The sequence below is a fragment of the Mustelus asterias genome, chromosome 6, assembly GCF_964213995.1.
Source record: "Mustelus asterias chromosome 6, sMusAst1.hap1.1, whole genome shotgun sequence".
Taxonomy (NCBI): domain Eukaryota; kingdom Metazoa; phylum Chordata; class Chondrichthyes; order Carcharhiniformes; family Triakidae; genus Mustelus; species Mustelus asterias.
In genome coordinates, this window is record NC_135806.1 from 59,379,435 (window position 1) to 59,399,295 (window position 19,861).

Below are 19,861 nucleotides of genomic sequence, written 5' to 3' on the forward strand. Positions count from 1 at the left end.
CTGTGCTGAGATGGTGATGGTTAGTGTGTTGCGGGATAGTGTCGAGGAAACTTGCGTTGAAGGCTTCATCTTGGCTGAGGAGGTCCTCGAAGTGTTCTCTCTAGCAGGTGTTGACTGCCTCTCTGTTTTGGCTCTCAAGTGGGGTGGGTCCCTGGGTACATGGACCATAGATGTTTTTAACTGCGCTGAAGAAGCTGTGGTTGTCAGCAAGTCGCCCGCGCTCTTTTCACCCACCATCTGTTCTTTAGGTCATGAGTTCTTTGTTGCATCTCGGCCTTTAGTTGCCTGTAGGCTTGTTTCCTCTCACTCGAGTTTTGGTGATGTTGTCAGTTCAGGAACACCTTATGTTTTCAGCCTAGAGACCCTGAATCTCCTGATCATTCTCGCCGAACCAGTCATGGTGTTTCCTGGTTGAGAGCACAAGCTTCCCCTCACAATTGCTAACAATGGTGGCCCTTAAGGCGGACCAGACGCTGTGGGCACTCTGCAGCTCTGGCTCGTTGATCGTCACCAGGTTAGCTGTGAGGTACCAACAGAGTAGTCTTTCTCCTCAGGGTCTTTGAGTCCAGCAACATGGAGTTTCCTGAAACAGAGTTTTTTCTGCCCCTGCTGGTTTGGGGCAGAGTTTTTGGTGGAGCGGATTAGTCGGTGGTCGATCCAGCAGTCATCGGTTCCGGTCGTGGCATGAATGATGCGGACATCTTTGTGGTCCTTCGCTCGGACAATGATATAGTCTATTACGTGCCAGTGCGATGAGCGGGGTGTTGTCATGAGGTCTTTGGCTCGTCCCTCTGGCGGAACAGGGTGTTCATAATTTAATGTCATGTTCTAGACATTTTGTCAGGAGGAAGACTCCGTTGGCATTTGTTTTCCCCACACCTTCTCTGCCTAACACACCTTTCCCTCCCGACTCTCACAGAGGAGAATCAGCTTGTCTCCCTTTGGGATGTGGGACAGCGATTGGTCGAGGCTGAAGTAGATTCATAAAGATGACCATGTATTTCTGAAAAGCACAGAAGCATTATAAAGCGCATTATGTTCAAGGCTCCAGATACCACTATGGGAATAGCTGTTCAAAGGAGAGTGATGCAAAGACTTGTGCTGAGGTATAAAAATAAAAGATTAGCACAGTCAGAGATGGTATTTCATGCATGACTCACACCATTAGTTCTTTGAACACAAAGAGCTTGACACATTCAAGAATTAACTTTCCTACATTGGAGAATTTTTTTTGGAATATAATACACTGGTCAGTACTTCTATCCATGCCAGATTTGAAAGGTTTTGTATATTCACATTTGGTCATTAATATTTAATCATTATTCAGTTTATGAACATCAGATACTTCAAAAATTTTGAGTTTTACCCGTGTGACTTGTAATTTCTTCACATTTAACCAATTGAGCAAAATTTGGCAGTTCCTACAATGGGCATGTGGCCAGGCAGCACAGAGCAAAATTACCCCCTACTCCGCTGGCCAAGAAATCAGAAAGCCTATCTGCCCACACATCTCTATCAATGGGATTTTACAGGTGGCTGTCTCACTTCCCTGACAACAGTTCTTAATTTCTGATACATAGCTGCTAAGATGCAAAACTAGGGAATGCTGATGAAGCAGGCAACTCAAAATCCATTGCTTGACTAAAAAATAGCCCTGGGATCAAGACCATCATTTGAAAGCAACTGAATTAACTAAATTCCTTTTTTTTATACTACGTTAACATGCAAGATCTTTACTAGTGTTTCAAGATCATCTCAACAATTCATTTTTTTCTATGAAATGTTGCTTTTCATTCATTGTCACTATGAAAAATCCCCTACTCTTCTCACTTTTAGTCAATATCTATTAAATCCTCCATATGGATTTGGATGGATAGAGATTTAAAGCTGATAAGCCTGGCCAGATAACAAAAATGAAAAATGCATGTAATTGCCAACCATCTGCTTTTCATGCAGAAATCAGCTTTTCCAGTTCTCAGTTACGCTCTTTGTGCTAGGGTCTGGAAATAAGCTATTTTCACGGTCCCTCTGTCAACAGAATAACTGAAGACTAGAAAAACTGATGTTTACACAAAAAGTAGAGAGTTGACAACTATGCTGAAGTTCTTCATTGTTATTTGACTTGTTCTTATAATTTTGACACTTTACTCCAGAAGTTCAGTCCTTGCTAAGTAGGTCACCTAATTTTTACACCTTACCTCAGGACTGCTGTCCTGGTTTAGATTTAACTTAGTGCTGTAGGCCCATCTCCTATCCATACTTTATCTACTTTTTGTGCAGATATTCTTGATTGTTCCTAACCTGTGAGCACCTTTACTTAATTTAGCCTAGTAAATCAAGGCTTGTTTGAAAATTGCGAATAGATGAATTACTAAGTGCAAATGTGATAATTACTTGGATAAATGTTGACTTTGTTTCATGAAGATTCAATTTAGCAACTAACAAGCTTAAAGGAATAAATAAACGTAAAAGTATCCAAGGACAAAAGGGAGCTGAAAAGCTGAAAGTCAAAACCATGCTAGTGTTTCTTGAATAGAAATAAAAATATGGTATGTAAATCCTATTGTGGTCCTCTAGCTCTCCTTACCATACACAAAACCATTACAAGTATAATGCAATTTAAACTTAACTTTAAGCAACAATTGCTGTTGCTTGTAACTACTCCTACCAGGCGATCTTCTGTCATTGCATGTCATGCTTGTCTATTTTGCACCATCTTCACACATCCAATGTGGCTCATCTGCAACTGCTCTGTAATGTCAGTCATTCAAATACGCCTAAATTGGTGTCCTAGTCCTAGTCCTCATACACCCCCCCTCCCCCCATAAAGTTGCAGTCATGCCAGGGGCCAGATAGGCAGTGGGAAAGCCACTCTGGTAATTTTATTTCTCCTCTCCCAACTCAGCCTGCAAGTCCACTAGTGTGAGCCTGTAAAATTCTGCCTAGAGAAAGGGAGAGGTAGAAGAACTCCTCCGGCTGAACTCACTGGATGACAATGCAGAATTCAGAGCCAGGGTTCTGGTCTGCAGTCACTGAGACAACTTGGAGATAGATTTGAATCCTATGCTCACAAATTCACAGCTAATAATGTTGCCACGATGCAAAAACCTCCTCCTGACCATTGATGTCCATGCATTGATCATTCTTTTTTTTAAAAAAGGTGACCAAGATGGCTTTCTCTCCAGATTCCATCCCTCAAGCCCTATAGTGAACTTTGTAATAAGTCAAGGATTCAGGCCCAAAGGAACTGGTTAGGAGTTCTGGTAGAATTTCCCTCTTTTATGATGAATCAGTAAATCAGAGGGTATAGATTGAAGGTGTTTGGCAAAGTACCAAACAAGACAAAAATCTTTTTTTTTAAACTCATGAGTGCTTAAATGCACTGGCTGAAAGAGTGGTGAATACAAATCCTGTAATAGTCTTGATATGGGCTGAGAACAGTGGAGTACAAGCAACTGAATTGCTCTTTGCAAGAGCCAAAACAAACCTTGATGGGCCAAATAGCCCCTACTGTGGTGTACTATTCTTTGATTTTACCTGCTCACAGCTTGGCTTTCTTGAAATTCAAGAACTCAGTATTTCTAGGGAGTTCCTAACTCCACCCTGCTCCAAAGATAAGTTTGGGGCCAAAGGGCCTGAGATCTTTCCTCATCATAATCAAATAATCAAATTTTTGTACTGGCATCTAAAAAAACATATTCGTATCTATGGTAAGGATGAATGCAATGAAGGATAAATTTTGGGAGTCTCCATTCTCAACAAAATACATCATTCAATGGAGGTCAGTGCACTCAAATTGTGGACAACCAACATTTCCGTGAATTACTTTAGTCCAGATGTACCCTGAATCAGGAGCACCAACTTTTTCAGTCCTGTCAGACAAGATTCTGTGCTTGAGATCCTCAACTCAGAAAATGTATCCTTGTACCTTGCTGTCTAAATGGAACACTTGCACAAGGAAATTGAAGGACTGGAAAAGGCTCTACAGCTCATATTGGTAGTCCCAGAATATTCCCCAAACACCAAAGCACGCAAACATCTATCCAGTTTTCCCATAAATAATTCTGCAGTCTGTCTCCTTGCTGGTCTATTCCACGTATTCCCCACCCACTGCATAAAATAGTTAAATTGTTTCTGTATCTTCTCACTTGATGTTGTCCTGCAATCCTAAACTTTGCGGCAATCTTGGATTTTAGCAAACAGGTTGACACACATATGAACTGGTATTCCTCTGTACTTGTGTGTACTTTTCCATATAATTAAAATTCCAGGAATTTCATCCTCAAATAAAAACAGGAAATATTGCTTGGAAAAAGCACATTTGCCCACGTCATCAAAACATCCCAGATAAGTTAGTTTTTGCTCCAGAGAGCCTGGGCATTTCCCTTTTCTGAGTAACTGCATAAATGCACTGAGCTGGAAAATTCACATCTTCTATCTTGCTGTTAGTGTCGACAATAGGGAACTCTAAGATAGTGTTGCACAATTTATAGGTAACTCTGAGAGATGGAAGGGATAAAAGATTCACTTTTTTGTTTTGTGCTGTTTTGTAAGTGGACAAGAGTTGGCCAATAGCAAAAATGTATTTGTAGTTTGTTGAAGATATCTGTAAATCCATTGTTTCTATGGTTACTGCAGACCAAGCAAACGCCAGAGTTCGTTTCGAGGTAAGAAATCAGATTTGTGCAGTTATACTCAAGTTGTATGTTTTGTGTCAGGCAAAACAGTGAGGCTGAAGATAGAAATGAGGAGAGTATCTCCCGTAGATTAAATATTTGTAGAGATAAGAGACGTTCTGTACGTTACATGATCTGCTATTTAGTGATGCCATTGCTAACGTTTTTGCATCGGTTTCATGTTCATATTGTACAATGTTTAGGGATGGATTGAAGCTTAACAAGGCGTGTAAGCTCTAATTAAACTATTTATTTCTGTGCTTGCAAAATACTAAGCCCAGGGCAGTGACAGACTACATAAGAGGATTTATGCTGTAAGTTTATATCCCTAAAGGGCATGAACTCTTGCTGAGAAAAACAGCCATGGAGAAATAACGAGATAAGGCACAATATCAAGTCATAAGAAAAATCATAGACGAATGCAGAAAATAACTCAGAATCAGAGAAATGCGTAGAACAGCAATGGTTGACAAAACATATAGTAAAAGCTACAAAAAGCAAATATGAGAATAAACTAGCAAGGGTTATCAAAATCAATTGAAAAACTTTTGCAATTATATTATGTTAAGGGTAATATGGGACCCTTAAAATCTCATAATGATGATTTAAATAAAAATAAGGAATTGACAAGCCTGTGAAATAATTACTTTGCATCAGTATTTACAATAGAGGAAGAGAACAACATCCTGGACATCCCAAGGAATATAATTGAATCAGGGATTTGAACTCACCTTAATGAACGTAAGGAAATTAACAGCAATGAAGAATACAGTTCATGAAAGACAAATCCCCAGGACCAGACTGTTTTCATCCTGGGATCATCTTGCGCTAACTATAATCTTCTGAGATTTTCTCAATTGAGGAACTATTCCCTCAGGTTGAAAAATTGCATGTCACTATGCTATTTGAGGAAGGTAAGAGGGAATTAAAGGAATTATAAACCAGTCAGGTGAGCATGACCAGAATCTATAATTAAGGATAGAATGACTGAATATTGAAAAATTTCAACTAATTAGAGAGAGCTAGCGTGGATTTGTAAAGTGGAGGTCAATGTCTGATTAATCTGATTTATGTAGACTACCAGGGATAAGGTCTATAAGAAAAGACTGGTGACTGAAGTTGAAGTTCTTTGAATTTACCTAATTAGGAAATTGGCTCAGCTGAGTAGGGACAATGGGTAGGTAACCTTATTAGCAGGATGTGACTATTAATATCCCATAGTTATCTATATTAGCAAGTTGGAATACAGAATAGACAGCCATACATCCAAGTTTGCCAATGACACAAACATAGGTGACATTCGAAGCAATGTAAATGGAAACATAAAATTGCAAAGAGATATTAATAGAATATGTGAATCGGAAAATTGGGCAAATAGATTTCACTACAAGCAAGTGTGAGGTCATCCACTTTAAACCTAAAAAGGATAGATCAAAGTACTTTCTAAAAGGTGAAAAGCTACAAGCAGTGGAGCTGAAAAGAGGCTTAGAGGTCCAAGAATCCCAGATCATTAAAATGTCATGGAGAGATACAAAAATTATCAAAAGGTTAGTGAAATACTTGCCTTCATATGTAGAGAATCAGAATAAAAAGAGTGGAGGTCAAGTGTTAGCAATGCAAAGCCCTGGTAAGAGCAGATCTGGCTGCCACATCTGAGGAAAGGTATTTTGGGCTTGGAGGGAGTGCAGCATAGATTTACAAAAGGTCTGTTTTATTTGTTCACAGGATATGGGCATTGCTGGTTAGGCTGGCATTTGACCATCCCTGATTTCACTTCAGAAGGTGGTGGTGTGCCACTTTCTTGAACCGCTGCAGCCCATATGGAGTAAGTACACCCACAATGCTATTAGGAAGGGAGTTCCAGGATTTGAAGGAATGATGCTATATTTCCAAGTCAAGATAGTGTGTGGCTTGGAAAGAACATGCAGGTGGTGGTATTCCCATGTATCTGCTGCCCTTGTCCTTCTAGATGTTAGAGGTTACGGGTTCAAAGGTGCTGCCGAAAGCGCCTTGGTGAGTTCCTGCAGTGCATCTTGTAAATACTACACAGTGCTGCCACTGTATGTTGGTGGCAGAGGGAGTAAATGTTTAAGAATCAAACCCGGACTCCCAAGGGTTAAATTAATTGGAGAGATTATACAAATTGGGGTTGCATCTCTTAGCAATTAGAAGATTCAAGAGTGATTTGATCAAAATTTTCAAAATATTAGTGGGAACAGATAGGGAACATAGAACATAGAACAGTACAGCACAGAACAGGCCCTTCGGCCCACGATGTTGTGCTGAGCTTTATCTGAAACCAAGATCAAGCTATCCCACTCCCTATCATCCTGGTGTGCTCCATGTGCCTATCCAATAACCGCTTAAATGTTCCTAAAGTGTCTGACTCCACTATCACTGCAGGCAGTCCATTCCACACCCCAACCACTCTCTGAGTAAAGAACCTACCTCGGACATCCTTCCTATATCTCCCACCATGAACCCTATAGTTATGCCCCCTTGTAATAGCTCCATCCACCCGAGGAAATAGTCTTTGAACGTTCACTCTATCTATCCCCTTCATCATTTTATAAACCTCTATTAAGTCTCCCCTCAACCTCCTCCGCTCCAGAGAGAACAGCCCTAGCTCCCTCAACCTTTCCTCATAAGAACTACCCTCCAAACCAGGCAGCATTCTGGTAAATCTACTTTGCACTCTTTCCAGCGCTTCCATGTCCTTCTTATAGTGAGGTGACCAGAACTGCACACAATATTCCAAATGTGGTCTCACCAAGGTCCTGTACAGTTGCAGCATAACCCCACGGCTCTTAAACTCCAACCCCCTGTTAATAAAAGCTAACACACTATAGGCCTTCTTCACAGCTCTATCCACTTGAGTGGCAACCTTCAGAGATCTGTGGATATGGACCCCAAGATCTCTCTGTTCCTCCACAGTCTTCAGAACCCTACCTTTGACCCTGAAATCCACATTTAAATTTGTCCTACCAAAATGAATCACCTCACATTTATCAGGGTTAAACTCCATCTGCCATTTTTCAGCCCAGCTTTGCATCCTATCTAGGTCTCTTTGCAGTCTACAACAGCCCTCCACCTCATCCACTACTCCACCAATCTTGGTGTCATCAGCAAATTTACTGATCCACTTTTCAGCCCCCTCCCCTAGGTCATTAATAAGCAAGAGGGTAGCAAGAGAAAAACTATTTCCACTGGCTAGGGACAATATGACATGGGACATAGCCTAAGAATTAGAATCAGGCCTTTCAGTAGTGAAATTGGGAAGCACTTTGGATCTGGACTGTGAATTGAGTCCTGGGTCCCACCGGGATCAGGCTGGCAGGCAAAGAGTTGGGGAGTTGCATTGACAGGCCATGGGGGGAGGAAGGCTGGTGTGGGGAAAGAGTTCACACTGCGGGCCGCCAATGGGCAGAATGTCCTACCAGAAGCCCCCTACACTCTCTCCCCCACACCATTCCCCCGCCACCCTGAACTGTCCACCAGGCTGACAGGTCCTGCTGGACATCCTGGAGATATGGTATTGGGCTGTCCCACTGCAAGTAAATTCCATGAATTGGCTACTTAATGGCCTCGTCACTCTCCCTCAGGGAAAACATAAAATTCCAGTACAGTATCTGAGAAATGTCTAAATCAAAAACTGCAAATTCTATGTCACTTTCAGAGTAACGCAGAAAAGCAATGATTTGAATGTTGCTGTGGTCAAGCCATTGCATGGGTTTCCTCCGGGTGCTCCAATTTCCTCCCACAGTCCAAAGATGTGTGGGTTAGGTTGATTGGACATGCTAAATTAACCCTTAGTTTCCTGGGATGCAATAGGTTAGAGGGATTAGCAGGATAACTAAGCGGGGATAGAGCCTGGGTGGGATTGTTGTCGGTGCAGACTTAATTGGCAAAATGGCCTCCTTCTGTACTGTAGGATTTCTATGTCTATGTTTCTATGTTTTCTTGCACTTTTGTACTATTTTAGTCATGTGCAAAGGTGTTAATTCATATTGTACTTTCATTGAGTTAATGGGCTGAATTTTCAATTACTAGAGGTACAGAGGTGTATAGAGGTGCAGGTGCACATTGAAATTTTCACACCTGGACGGTGTTATTGGATTCTAACTCCTGCAGAACATAATGCAGTTTTCAAAAGGAAGTTGGAGTGGGGGTGATCGCAAACCAGGCCGCCTCCGATACACTTTCCCTTTAAGATGTTTGTAGAGATTATAAACTGGCCGGGGAGGGCAATTTTCAAAAAGGAACCTGCAAAACAAAAACAATTTGGTGCACATTAATGCACAAGTGTTGCAGTCAATGCAGGCAGCTGCAACATTTTTTTAAATCAGGGATTTCGGTGTGAGATTGGGCACTTGGCTGACCATTTGACGCTGAGGCTTTAGGCCCTCCGAATTCCAGCCTCCTCTCTTGTGCTGGACAGCCTCCTCAATTGTGCCTCTTCATGGCTGCCATCTGCCTTTGATGCCATTTCACTTACAGGCAGCTGCTGCCTCCTCACAGAGCTCGGCATCACTAACTGAATGCCGTTCCGATCTCTTAATGGATGCTGTTAGCACCCTTCTCATCATTTACGTTCCCTTTGTCATTTTGTCTATGACATCTTGGTCATCACACAACCCCCTTCCTCCTCCTCCTCCTCCTCCTCCCCCCCCCCCCCCCCCCCCCGCCCCCCCACACAGTATAAATCTCATTCTATTTTCTTTGTCTTTAGCTCTGACGAAGGGTCAACCAGACTCGCAACGTTGGCTCTCTTCCCTCTCCACAGATGCTGTCAGACCTACTGAGATTTTCCAGCATTTTCTGTTTTTGTAACTGAATGCCAAGTTCACCTCCAACCCAATTAGGGCATTATGATTTGAAGATAGAGTTGCAGGGTCAGAACCCCAAATTTATCTGGGCAATGGATCTCTAACCCCGGATTGAAAATCAAGCCCAATTAGTACGGATCTCACTAAAAACAATGACTTTTATTAGTTTATATCGCTTATACACATCATTACACAATGAGCAGCTACAATGAAACATTGCTTCACCTAGACAAAGCTGCAATGCAGACCTGTCTAGGTACAAGTTAGGACCTTAAGAAGCATATTGTTTCATACAAAGTATTAATGCATCAGTATCTTAACAAACTCACTCTAACCTGGGTTTGTTGTGACATGAATCATACATGTTTATGAACTTAAATGTTAAGGATAGAATTCTAATGGGTTGATTCCAACACCAGATTACTAGTTGCAGTTCGTGTTTATTTTGTATCCACTTTCTCTGGAGTTTTTAATGCTACATTGTTCCACTGAGTTTTTTGTTTTCCTTTTCATTATCACATTTTGCTTAAATTTTCAAAATATTGCATTGTAAAGCGATGCTATTAATACAGACTTACAAAATATTGTATTGTAAAGCGATGCTATTAACACAAACTTACAAAAGACTATCAAATATGTTCAGAGAGGTTTTGAAATTAGGTTATTTAATTGTGAGGTTTTTTTTATCGTGAACCCAGAGCCACTTAATCACAGCTAAAAATTACACAGAGAATTCTCGCTTATCTAACCAGTATTTTGATTTTAAAATAGCTTCTCTTGTAGACAGATGATTCCAGTTGAAATATGACTGATAGCATGTTAGTGAGCAGCGCAGAATAAAAAATGTCTTGGGTTAGATTTAATGGGACACCGTAGTCCTTGCCAAATCCTCTCCCCTGCCCCCCCCCCCGCACCCCGCGCCCCGCGCTAAAACATCCATCCAAAGGTCCAACGGGACCCCACAGGAATTAAACAGCCAATTGACCATTGAGTTGAGGCGGGACCTTTGACCCTCAGCAACAGGAAATCCTGTCTCTGAGCTCCCAGCCAATCAGTGGCCAGCAGCTCGACAGTAACAGCAGTGCCACATGGAGCAGTGGCCACTGCTGGCACTGCAAAAGGCAGAGAGGAAGGCATGCAGCTCTGAATCCAGTATTGGAGGTAAGTGTCGGGGATCTCGCCCAGACCAGGATGGCTGGCTCTGGTAAGGGTGAGCCAGGGTAGAAAGGCCGGTGGTGGGGGCAGGAGGACCTGGAAGGGCCCTGACGGCCCATTAAGGAGAGATCCTGCCCCCTATCCTGCAGATGGAATGTTGCCAGGCAGGGCATATGACTTGGGTCTCTGCCATCACAGGTTAAATCTTGCCACTGGTATAATCTGGCAGGTAGGCAGTGACACCCACCTGAAACACACAGGGTGGGTGAGCAGGAGAGCCCAAAATCCAGCCCTTGGTTTTAATCTTTCAAAGAAAATCGAAGATGTTTTGAATTTTCCTCTGATTTTTCTTCCCGCTTTTGAGGTAAATGGCCACTTTCTGTGTACTTTGAGGATAGTCATGATGTGGAGATGCCGGCGTTGGACTGGGGTGAACACAGTAAGAAGTCTAACAACACCAGGTTAAAGTCCAACAGGTTTATTTGGTAGCAAAAGCCACCAGCTTTCGGAACAGGCTGTTCCTTCGTCAGGTGGGTCTGAACTCCCACCCACCTGACGAAGGAACAGCCTGTTCCGAAAGCTAGTGGTTTTTGCTACCAAATAAACCTGTTGGACTTTAACCTGGTGTTGTTAGACTTCTTACTGTACTTTGAGGATAAACAGGGTCAGCGCAGGTTCACAATTGAGGCTAGACTCCTCATCTAACACCAACTTTCCATCAAGAATGATTAGATGATAGCTAACAGGAGTAGGAATCTGCCAAATTTTCAGCACCCTAGCGATTTTTTAAGTTGCAATTTTTTTCAAAATATATATATATTTAGGAATACCACTAAACCTGCCATAAAAGTTGATACCATAATTTCTGTTGTCATAAATACTTTTGTGTTTCTGCCTTTTATGATAATTAATGATTTGTTTTTTCCTTATCCAGAAAGTTGGCCTGTTGGATAAACTGTGATAATGTCAACGAACAACATAGCACAGGCAAGGAAAATGGTGGAACAGTTAAGGATTGAAGCTGGTATTGAAAGGATCAAGGTAAGATTTAGAAATGTGCCTGTTGACTAAGGTCTTCCCTTAAAAAAGTATTATATTTTCTTCCAAAATACATGCCACGTATTATTTATTATTCAATCCAGAAAACAGACAGTACATTCTCTTGGGGCCCGTGCTTGAAGATACTCTGTAACCAGCTGCTTGGAGTTTTAACAAAACTGACTCTGACTGCTTAACTGTTATCATTTTTCCCAGGCACCGCCATCCCCTCCCATTCGATCAGATGCAAAACTGCCTGTGTGAGGAATCACATGCCCACCACACAACTTCCTTCTCCATGTGGTGGTCATTTTAGTACTTTAATACAAGTTAATATTAATAGCAGTCTCAGCCAACTGGAATTGATGGAACTTTTCCTGATTACCCGAATCAGATTTTGAGTTTAATTGAGCTCTGGATCTTGCAATGTGTAGTTTGTGATTTCTCCTCATTTCGATCTTTGCACTATTTAAAATGATAGATAAAAATGGCAGCTCCACAACACACATCAGCACTAAGTATCAAAGGCCTGTCATACTGCACCACAGATTAGTAGAAAATAGTGCACACCGAACTCCTTGATACTTGGCAGGCTACCATTCTCAGTGCGAGTGGTGGTGCTCACTTGCTTTCCTGGTGGAGGAGGAGATTCAATCATCATCCCATGCCATCTATAGGCATTTCATAGCAGTATTGGTGGGTACTTGGGACAAGGGCGGCACGGTGGCACAGTGGTTAGCACTACTGCTTCACAGCACCAGGGACCTGAGTACGATTCCCGGTTTGGGTCACTGTGTGGAGTTTGCACATTCTCCCCATGTCTGCGTGGGTTTCCTCCGGGTGCTCTGGTTTCCTCCCACAGTCCAAAGATGTGCAGATTAGGTGTATTGGCCATGCTAAATTGCCCCCTAGTGTCAGGGGGACTAGCTAGGGTAAATGCATGGGATTATGGGGATAGGGCCTGGGTGGGGTTGTAGTCGATGCAGATTTGATGGGCCGGATGGCCTCCCTCTGCACTGTCGCGATTCTGTTTAAAAAAATGTTCTATTTAATTGCAGTTCATTCACTGAAGTATGTGTAATTCTGGAAATCCACTAAAGGAATCAAAATATAGTCTTGTTCTCCTCACATGCAGTTAAAGTTTATTTATTAGTTTCACAAGTAGGCTTACATTAATATTGCAAAGGAGTTACTGTGAAAATCCCCTAGTCACCACAGTCCAGTGCCTGTTTGATACACTGAGGGAGAATTTAGCATGGCCAATGCACCTAACCAGCACACCTTTCAGACTGGGAGGAAACCGGAGCACCCGGAGGAAACCCACGCAGACACGGGAAGAACATGCAGACTCCTCACAGTGAACCAAGGGGGAATCGAACCTGCGTCCCTGGTGCTGTGAGGCAGCGATTACAGCAAAGAGTAGAACATGCTGGAAGCACACAAGAGGCCTAATAGACGACAGCTAAAATATCAAACTGTCGCTTTTTTCAGATACTGATGACCTTGCATTTTGCAGGCTTCCAGCATTTTGTCATATTTCCAGCATTTCTAGGTTTTATCTTCTATTTATATTTATAATACAACTTAAATAGTTTTACAAAATGTATTCCTTTTTTCATCAGGTAATATTGTTATACGATTATTGTAGAAGAGGAAGTATATTGTATTCCATGCTAAAAATTCTGAGGTTTGTATGGGTTATATTATCCAACCACTCATTATGAATGGGCGATAAGAAGAAATTAAGACCAAAGGTGTCCTCTCATATTTCTAGCAGACTGGCGCAGCCAATCCAACAACTCAGTCTGCTGCTTTTTGGACTTGTTACCAGACATGATAAAGAGGTCATAAAACATGTCTGTCCAAGTATGAGAGGGTGCAGTGTATTAATATGTAAACAACAAAAATATGACATCCACAAACTGCCCATCATTTGCATCATAGCAAGGCTGGACACTAGGGAAACCTGTTCATCGCTGATTTCTGGTATTAGTCAGGGCAGACAAGGTCAATTTTATGTGCTTATCTTTGCATATATGAAAAAGCTTTACGACCACTTCAGCAACCAGAGTTGCCACCAGCACTGTTAAGTTGCAGCTAATGAGACTTTCTGCAGAAAACCCCAGCCACTTTTTAGCAGGCTGTTTGGCAAAGACTACTGAGCCTGTCAAAATTAATCAAATCATGGGAATAACTGAAAATCAACCATGGTGAGGGTTGCATCTCTACATTGCTGTGTAGAGATCCCATCACACAAAAGTTGCACCCCATGTTTTACTAAATTCTGTGCAGTTGTGGCTCCCAAGTGTGCTAAACATGAACTCAAATCCAGGTAATTTGCTTAAACAAGTCAGTTCTGAGCTCCCATGATTGCACTACATTATGCAAAATTGAAGATTTTTTTATTCTATCATGGGATGTGGGCTTCGCTGGCTAGGCCAGCATTTATTGCCCATTGCTAATTATCCTTGAGCTGTCTTCTTGAACTGCTACAGTCCCTAAGATGTAGGTACACCTATAGTGCTGTTATGGAGGAAGCGACAGTGAAGGAACAACGATATCATTCCAAGTCAGGATGGTGTGTGGCTTGATGGGGAACTTCCAGGTGGTGGTGTTCTCATGTTTCTGCTGTCCTTGGTAGTGGTTGTGGATTTTGAAGATGCTGTCTAAGGAGGCTTGTTGAGTTCCTGCAGTGCATCTTGTAGATAGTACACACTGCTGCCACTGTGTATCAGTATTGGCGGGTGTGAATGTTTGTGGATGGGGTGCCAATCAAATGGACTACTTTGTCCTGGATAGTGTCAGCTTCTTGAGTGTTGCTGGAGTTGCACTGATCCAGGGAAATGGAGAGTTTTCCATCACATTCCTGAATTGTGCCTTGAAGATGGTGGAGAGGCTTTCTGAAGTCAGGAGGTGAGTTACTCGCTGCAGGATTCCTAGTCTCTGACCTGCTCTTTTAGCCACAGTATTTTTATGTCTAGTCAAGTTCATTTTCTGGTCACTGGAAACCACCCCCAGGATGTTTATAGTGGGGGATTCAGTGATTGAGGGAGTGGTGAATGTGATGTCACAGGGTAGGGGGATCCCAGAGCTCCAACATCCTGGCAGGGTGGGCATCCCAACTCCAAAGGGGCCTTCAGAGTGAGGCCTTCCACCCGAGATGGAGAAATGTGTAAATGTCATTTTCCCACCCTCCCCTCTCCCAGCCAGTGAATGGCCACTGAAGGGCCATAATAGGTGAATGGGCGGGTCTCCTGCCTGAGGCTCTGCCTGTCCAAATGTGAAATTGCACCTGGCATTTGGTGGTCTGGTTCCTGGGGGAAACCCAACCCACTCAATTTTATGCTCCTCCGCCTCAGAATCTGCCGTTGGGCAGCATATAATTCTGTCCCTGCAGTAAAGTCCCGGAGCTGAGACAACTGAACTCTAACAACCACAACCACTCTCCTTTGTCTTAGGTATGACTTCAACCAGCAGAAAGTGTTCCTCCTGATTCCCATTGACTCCAGTTTTGCTGGGGCTCCTTGATGCCATATTCAACGAAATGCAGCCTTGATGCCAAGGGCAGTCACTCTCACCTCAACCCTGGAATTCCGCTCTTTTGTCCATGTTTGAACCAAGGTTGTAATGAGGCCAGGGGCTGAGTGGGTGAGCGGGAACCTAAACTGAGCATCAGTGAGCAGGTTATTGCTAAGCAAGTGCTGCTTGATAGCAATGTTTATGACCCCTTCCATCACTCTACTGATGATGGAGATAGACCAATGGGCTAATTGGCTGGGTTGGATTTGTCCTGCTTTTTGTGTACAGGATACACAAGGGCAATTTTCCACATTGCCAGGTAGATGCCAATGTTGCAGCTGTACTGGAGCAGCTTGGCTAGCAGTGCAGCAAGTTCTGGAGCACAAGTCTTCAGTATTATTGTCGGAATATTGTCAGGCCCCATAGCCTTTGCAGTATCCTGTACCTTCAGCCGTTTCTTGATATCATGTGGAGTAAATCAAATTGGCTGAAGATTGGCACCTGTGATGCTAGGACCTCTGAAGGAGGTCAAGATGGGTTGTCCACTCAGCACGTCTGGGGTTTGTTACAAATGCTCCAGCCTTATCTGATGTGCTAGATTCCCCCATCATTGAGGATGGTGATATTTGTGGAACTTCCTCCTCCTCTGTTATTTAATTGTCCTTTGTCCTTCCAGGCACTGGTTTATATGCTAATAGTAATGCACAGGAATGGTCTGAATTCTTCTAAGAATAGGTTGCACAACTGTAAGTATGTGATTATGACATGCTGACAGGAACAATCTAAATTCATAACATTACACAGAATTAAATGAAACAGTTCTGTTTGAGAGAAAATTAGGAGAATATGCTCTGAACACTGGGTTAAAGCATTTCATAACACTTTTAGAAGCAATTGTAAACACTGAATACCTGAGTCCTTGGAAATAGCACAAACCAATGAAACATTACTGAATTGTGCGCCTTGGATTTAATTCTACATTCCTTTCACTTGGAAACCATATCCAGTCAGAGATCTTGAAAAATGCCCTTGAGCTTTGGAATGCAAGGCTAAGGACTCAGGTCTGAGAGTTGCTATGGAAAATAAAGGTTGCAAGTTTGCCAGGCTTGCCTGCTCTGGCATATAATAATGTGAAGGAAATGCATGAATGAATAAGTAGAATTCATATGTATTTAGGATATTATCCTTTAGAATTGAGAAAGTAAGCACATATTCATGAGTAACCATTTTTACCCGGAAGCCTTACAGCATATATAGATGGCTGCACGAGCTGATAACTTTGGTTTCAACAGGTGTTAAACAGACGTTGGCTGGACCATGCATAAAGGGCTCTATTTTACCATTTTGATTCAAAGTGCTGGGCGGACATGAAACTGGGAGTGTTTCACATCCCACTTTTAGATCCGTTCTGAGGTGCCCCCATATACACTCTGCCTGTAAAAATATCAGCGAGTCCGAATCGTGCTGCACAAGCCTGTGGGTGGGGCTTAACGCACCCAAAGTCCTGCAGCTCTGATCGGTGCCTCCAACTGCGCATGCGCAGAAAAGAAGGTGATAGAATGCTGCTCCCTTGCCACTTCCCTCCCGGGCTAGATAACACCTCCCCTTGGTCCCCATAGACATTGCCCCTCCCCCACAACATTACTAACCCATTTATCCCCCCAGCACCCAGACTGATTGCGGCCCCCTCACCCTTCCCCCCACCAATCTCAGGCAGATTGGCAGTGGACCTCCCTTCTTCTCCACTGATCTCAGACAGAGTGGCAGCGGACCCACCTTTTCTCCCCCCCCCCCCACCCCCCAAACCTCCCACCTCCCCACCGATCTCAAGCAGAGAGCCGTCAGATGTTCACTGGGGCGCCTGAATCGGACTTACATGGAGCATGTCTGTTTCGCGCCGATTCTGGATGGGCGAACGCAGTGGGAAAGGGGGAAGTGCTGGCAAGGTTGGGTGTGCAGCCCATTAAATCAATTTAAATGCATGCAAATACATTTAAATGGCCGTCGCGCCTCTTTCGGGCACGGTCCCGATCGTGGCCATTTTCAGGCCTTGGTAAAGGGGGAATCGGTGCAGAGGCAGGCACGGATCGCACTACTCACCTCACGCCTGACTTTACCAAGTTTTCGCGCCCGAAAACGGGCACAACGCGATGGTAAAATCAGGCCCAAAGTCTTTCAAGTTCTCTTAGCACTAAGGAAAAATACAAAGAAGCGCTAAAGTCATTTTCAAAGGTACATTAAAAGCTTTCATGATGGTATTGTCTCTCACCTATTCAGGAGACATTCCTAGATCTTACCTCAACAAATTAGCAAAACAGACTTTATTATATACAGTCCTCTATTAAAAGTTTAAGATCACTGCTATAAAATATAGAAACAATTGGAGGTAAACAGGAAAGATATTAAGGACATATTTAAAAACATGATGATTGTATACAGGTTAAGTGTGCATGCTAATATTAACAATTAAATCAATAAATAAAAGGGACATATCCAAGAGGAGGAGTTAAACAAAGAAGCAACACCCATTACTGCTAAAGAGTGATGTAATATGCTTTAGGAACATATAACTGTTCCAGTTTCTTTTCAGAACATTATAGACATAGTAGAAGGGTACTGGGAGCATTGCCTCAATATTTCTCCGGTTGCCGAGGAGTTGGATTTTGTAAAGCAGGCAGCTTTTCTATCCAGCTTCCCAACAACTGATCCACTTCAAACATTGATAAGTATTCTTAAATTGATATTAGCTGTGGTATTTTTGAAGTTTTATTGGATTCTGTATCAGAACTAATTGTTGCAATGTACTTATCCACTTTAAAGTGTATTTGGTGTTAAATAGTTCTATAATAAACTTATAAATAAGTTGGTAAAGTATAATGTCTCTTTGAGTCTTCTGCACGCGGTATAATAATCCTCCTCTCTTGGTATTTCCTGAAAACGGGAAGGTGCAATTTTTGAAGAGACACCCCCGAACCCTTATAATATTCGGGTAATTATAACTTCGGCAACAAAATATTTAACAGGCTCTCTGGGAAAAGGTAATATCTCATAATAGTCGCTTTCCTTGGGGGATACATGGTTCATTTTCGCAGACCCAAAATTGAAGTTGTTGCCTTGAACTCAAGTGAAGGCAATTGTTAAGGGAGTGCTCCCGATCGCACATAGTCTATAATGGGGCTCGAGTTATAATCCACTTCAACAGAATCAGTTAGGATAGACATACCCCCACAAGGCAATCCACCTGACTTCCCATCTTTTTCTTTAAAAACACAGAAAATCAGCTGGGTTCCAAAATGGGCACGCAGGTCCTCCTTGTCTGATTTTCCAGTGCACTGTGCCCAAGTAATCCACTATACCCAGTCATAAGAACAAATGCATTTGCCTCACACCTTTCAGGATCCCTTATACTACTGGTCGTGACAAATAATGAACAAGTAAGGATGGTTACAAGGCATTTGTTCGCTTGAGCATTTCACCTATTCTTTGTCCCATCTTCAGCACTTTATTTTTTATTTCCTGAAGATGTCAACTCCTTCCTGAGGTGCTGAACAACAGACACTTTTCATCCCTTTATATCTCACCCAATTTGTCATTATTAATTTGTGAATCATTATAATGGGTTTAAGTGCCCAAGCCAAAATTGAGTCCTCCTGAGTGTGCAGGGAAACACACAGTATAGTGATAACTAAGGAAAAGAGTCAGAAGCCTATACTTAATAGATGTTACTTTAAATCAGACTATTGTATTTATATTCATTCATAAATTGCAAAATTGTGAAACCATTCTGATAGAGTTAACTAACCACTAGAAAAATAAAAGTTTTTGAGATCCTACTATAACGGGCGGTACGGTAGCACAGTGGTTAGCACTGCTGCTTCACAGCTCCAGGGACCTGGGTTCGATTCCCGGCTCGGGTCACTATCTGTGTGGAGTTTGCACATTCGCCTCATGTCTGCGTCGGTTTCCTCTGGGTGCTCCGGTTTCTTCCCACAGTCCAAAGATGTGCAGGTTAGGTTGATTGGCTATGCTAAATTTGCCCCTTAGTGTCCTGAGATGTGTAGGTTAGAGGGATGAGCGTGGAAAAATATGTAGGGATATGGAGGTAGGCCCTGGGTGGGATTGTGGTCGGTGCAGACTCGATGGGCCGAATGGCCTGCTCCTGCAATGTAGGGTTTCTATGATTTCTATAACTCTCCAGCTGAAAGTAGGAGAAAGGTTTTGCCTTGGGTGAAATGTTACGACAGCCCTTGTCCTTAACTGTTTTTATACAATACCTTGGAGGTTTCAGCCTCATTGTTCCACAAGAGCAGGCTGAGGGTAAGAGAGTTTGTTTCTACACTTGATTTATTTATTTTTCAGTGATTTTTGTGTTTAAAATCGGAGGTTTTTTCCGAAACCGGAAGTAGGCCCAGGAGAGGCCTGGGAAGATTTTTGGTGGGATTTAAAAGGGCTTACCTTGGAGGTTTCAGCCTCATTGTTCCACAGGAGCAGGCTGAGGGTAAGAGTTTGTTTCTACACTTGATTTATTTTTCAGTGATTTTTGTGTTTAAAATCGGAGGTTTTTCCCGAAACCGGAAGTAGGCCCAGGAGAGGCCTGGGGAGGTTTTTGGTGGGTTTAAAAACAGGCCCCACTTTTGAGCGGGCAGC

The 19,861-nt window shown here is 42.6% G+C and overlaps 2 protein-coding genes across 13 annotated transcripts in view; one reads left to right on the forward strand and one right to left on the reverse strand.

The window, feature by feature from the left end:
* Window positions 1-19,861, forward strand: part of LOC144494877 (guanine nucleotide-binding protein G(I)/G(S)/G(O) subunit gamma-7) — a 262,401-nt gene that overhangs the window by 215,945 nt on the left and 26,595 nt on the right. For 4 of the 9 annotated variants that reach the window (XM_078214365.1, XM_078214367.1, XM_078214369.1 and 1 more), the window contains one exon: window positions 11,592-11,698. In XM_078214365.1, coding sequence (XP_078070491.1) covers window positions 11,621-11,698 — 78 coding nt within the window. In that variant the 5' untranslated portion in view covers window positions 11,592-11,620. Of the gene's footprint in view, window positions 1-6,396; window positions 6,502-10,634; window positions 10,664-11,589; window positions 11,699-19,861 lie in introns of those variants that run through there. The other 5 variants (XM_078214366.1, XM_078214368.1, XM_078214370.1 and 2 more) reach the window with 3 other exon arrangements.
* The window catches only part of LOC144494876 (uncharacterized), a 146,066-nt gene that overhangs the window by 28,193 nt on the left and 98,012 nt on the right, over window positions 1-19,861 (reverse strand). The gene's annotated exons all lie outside the window — the stretch shown is intronic.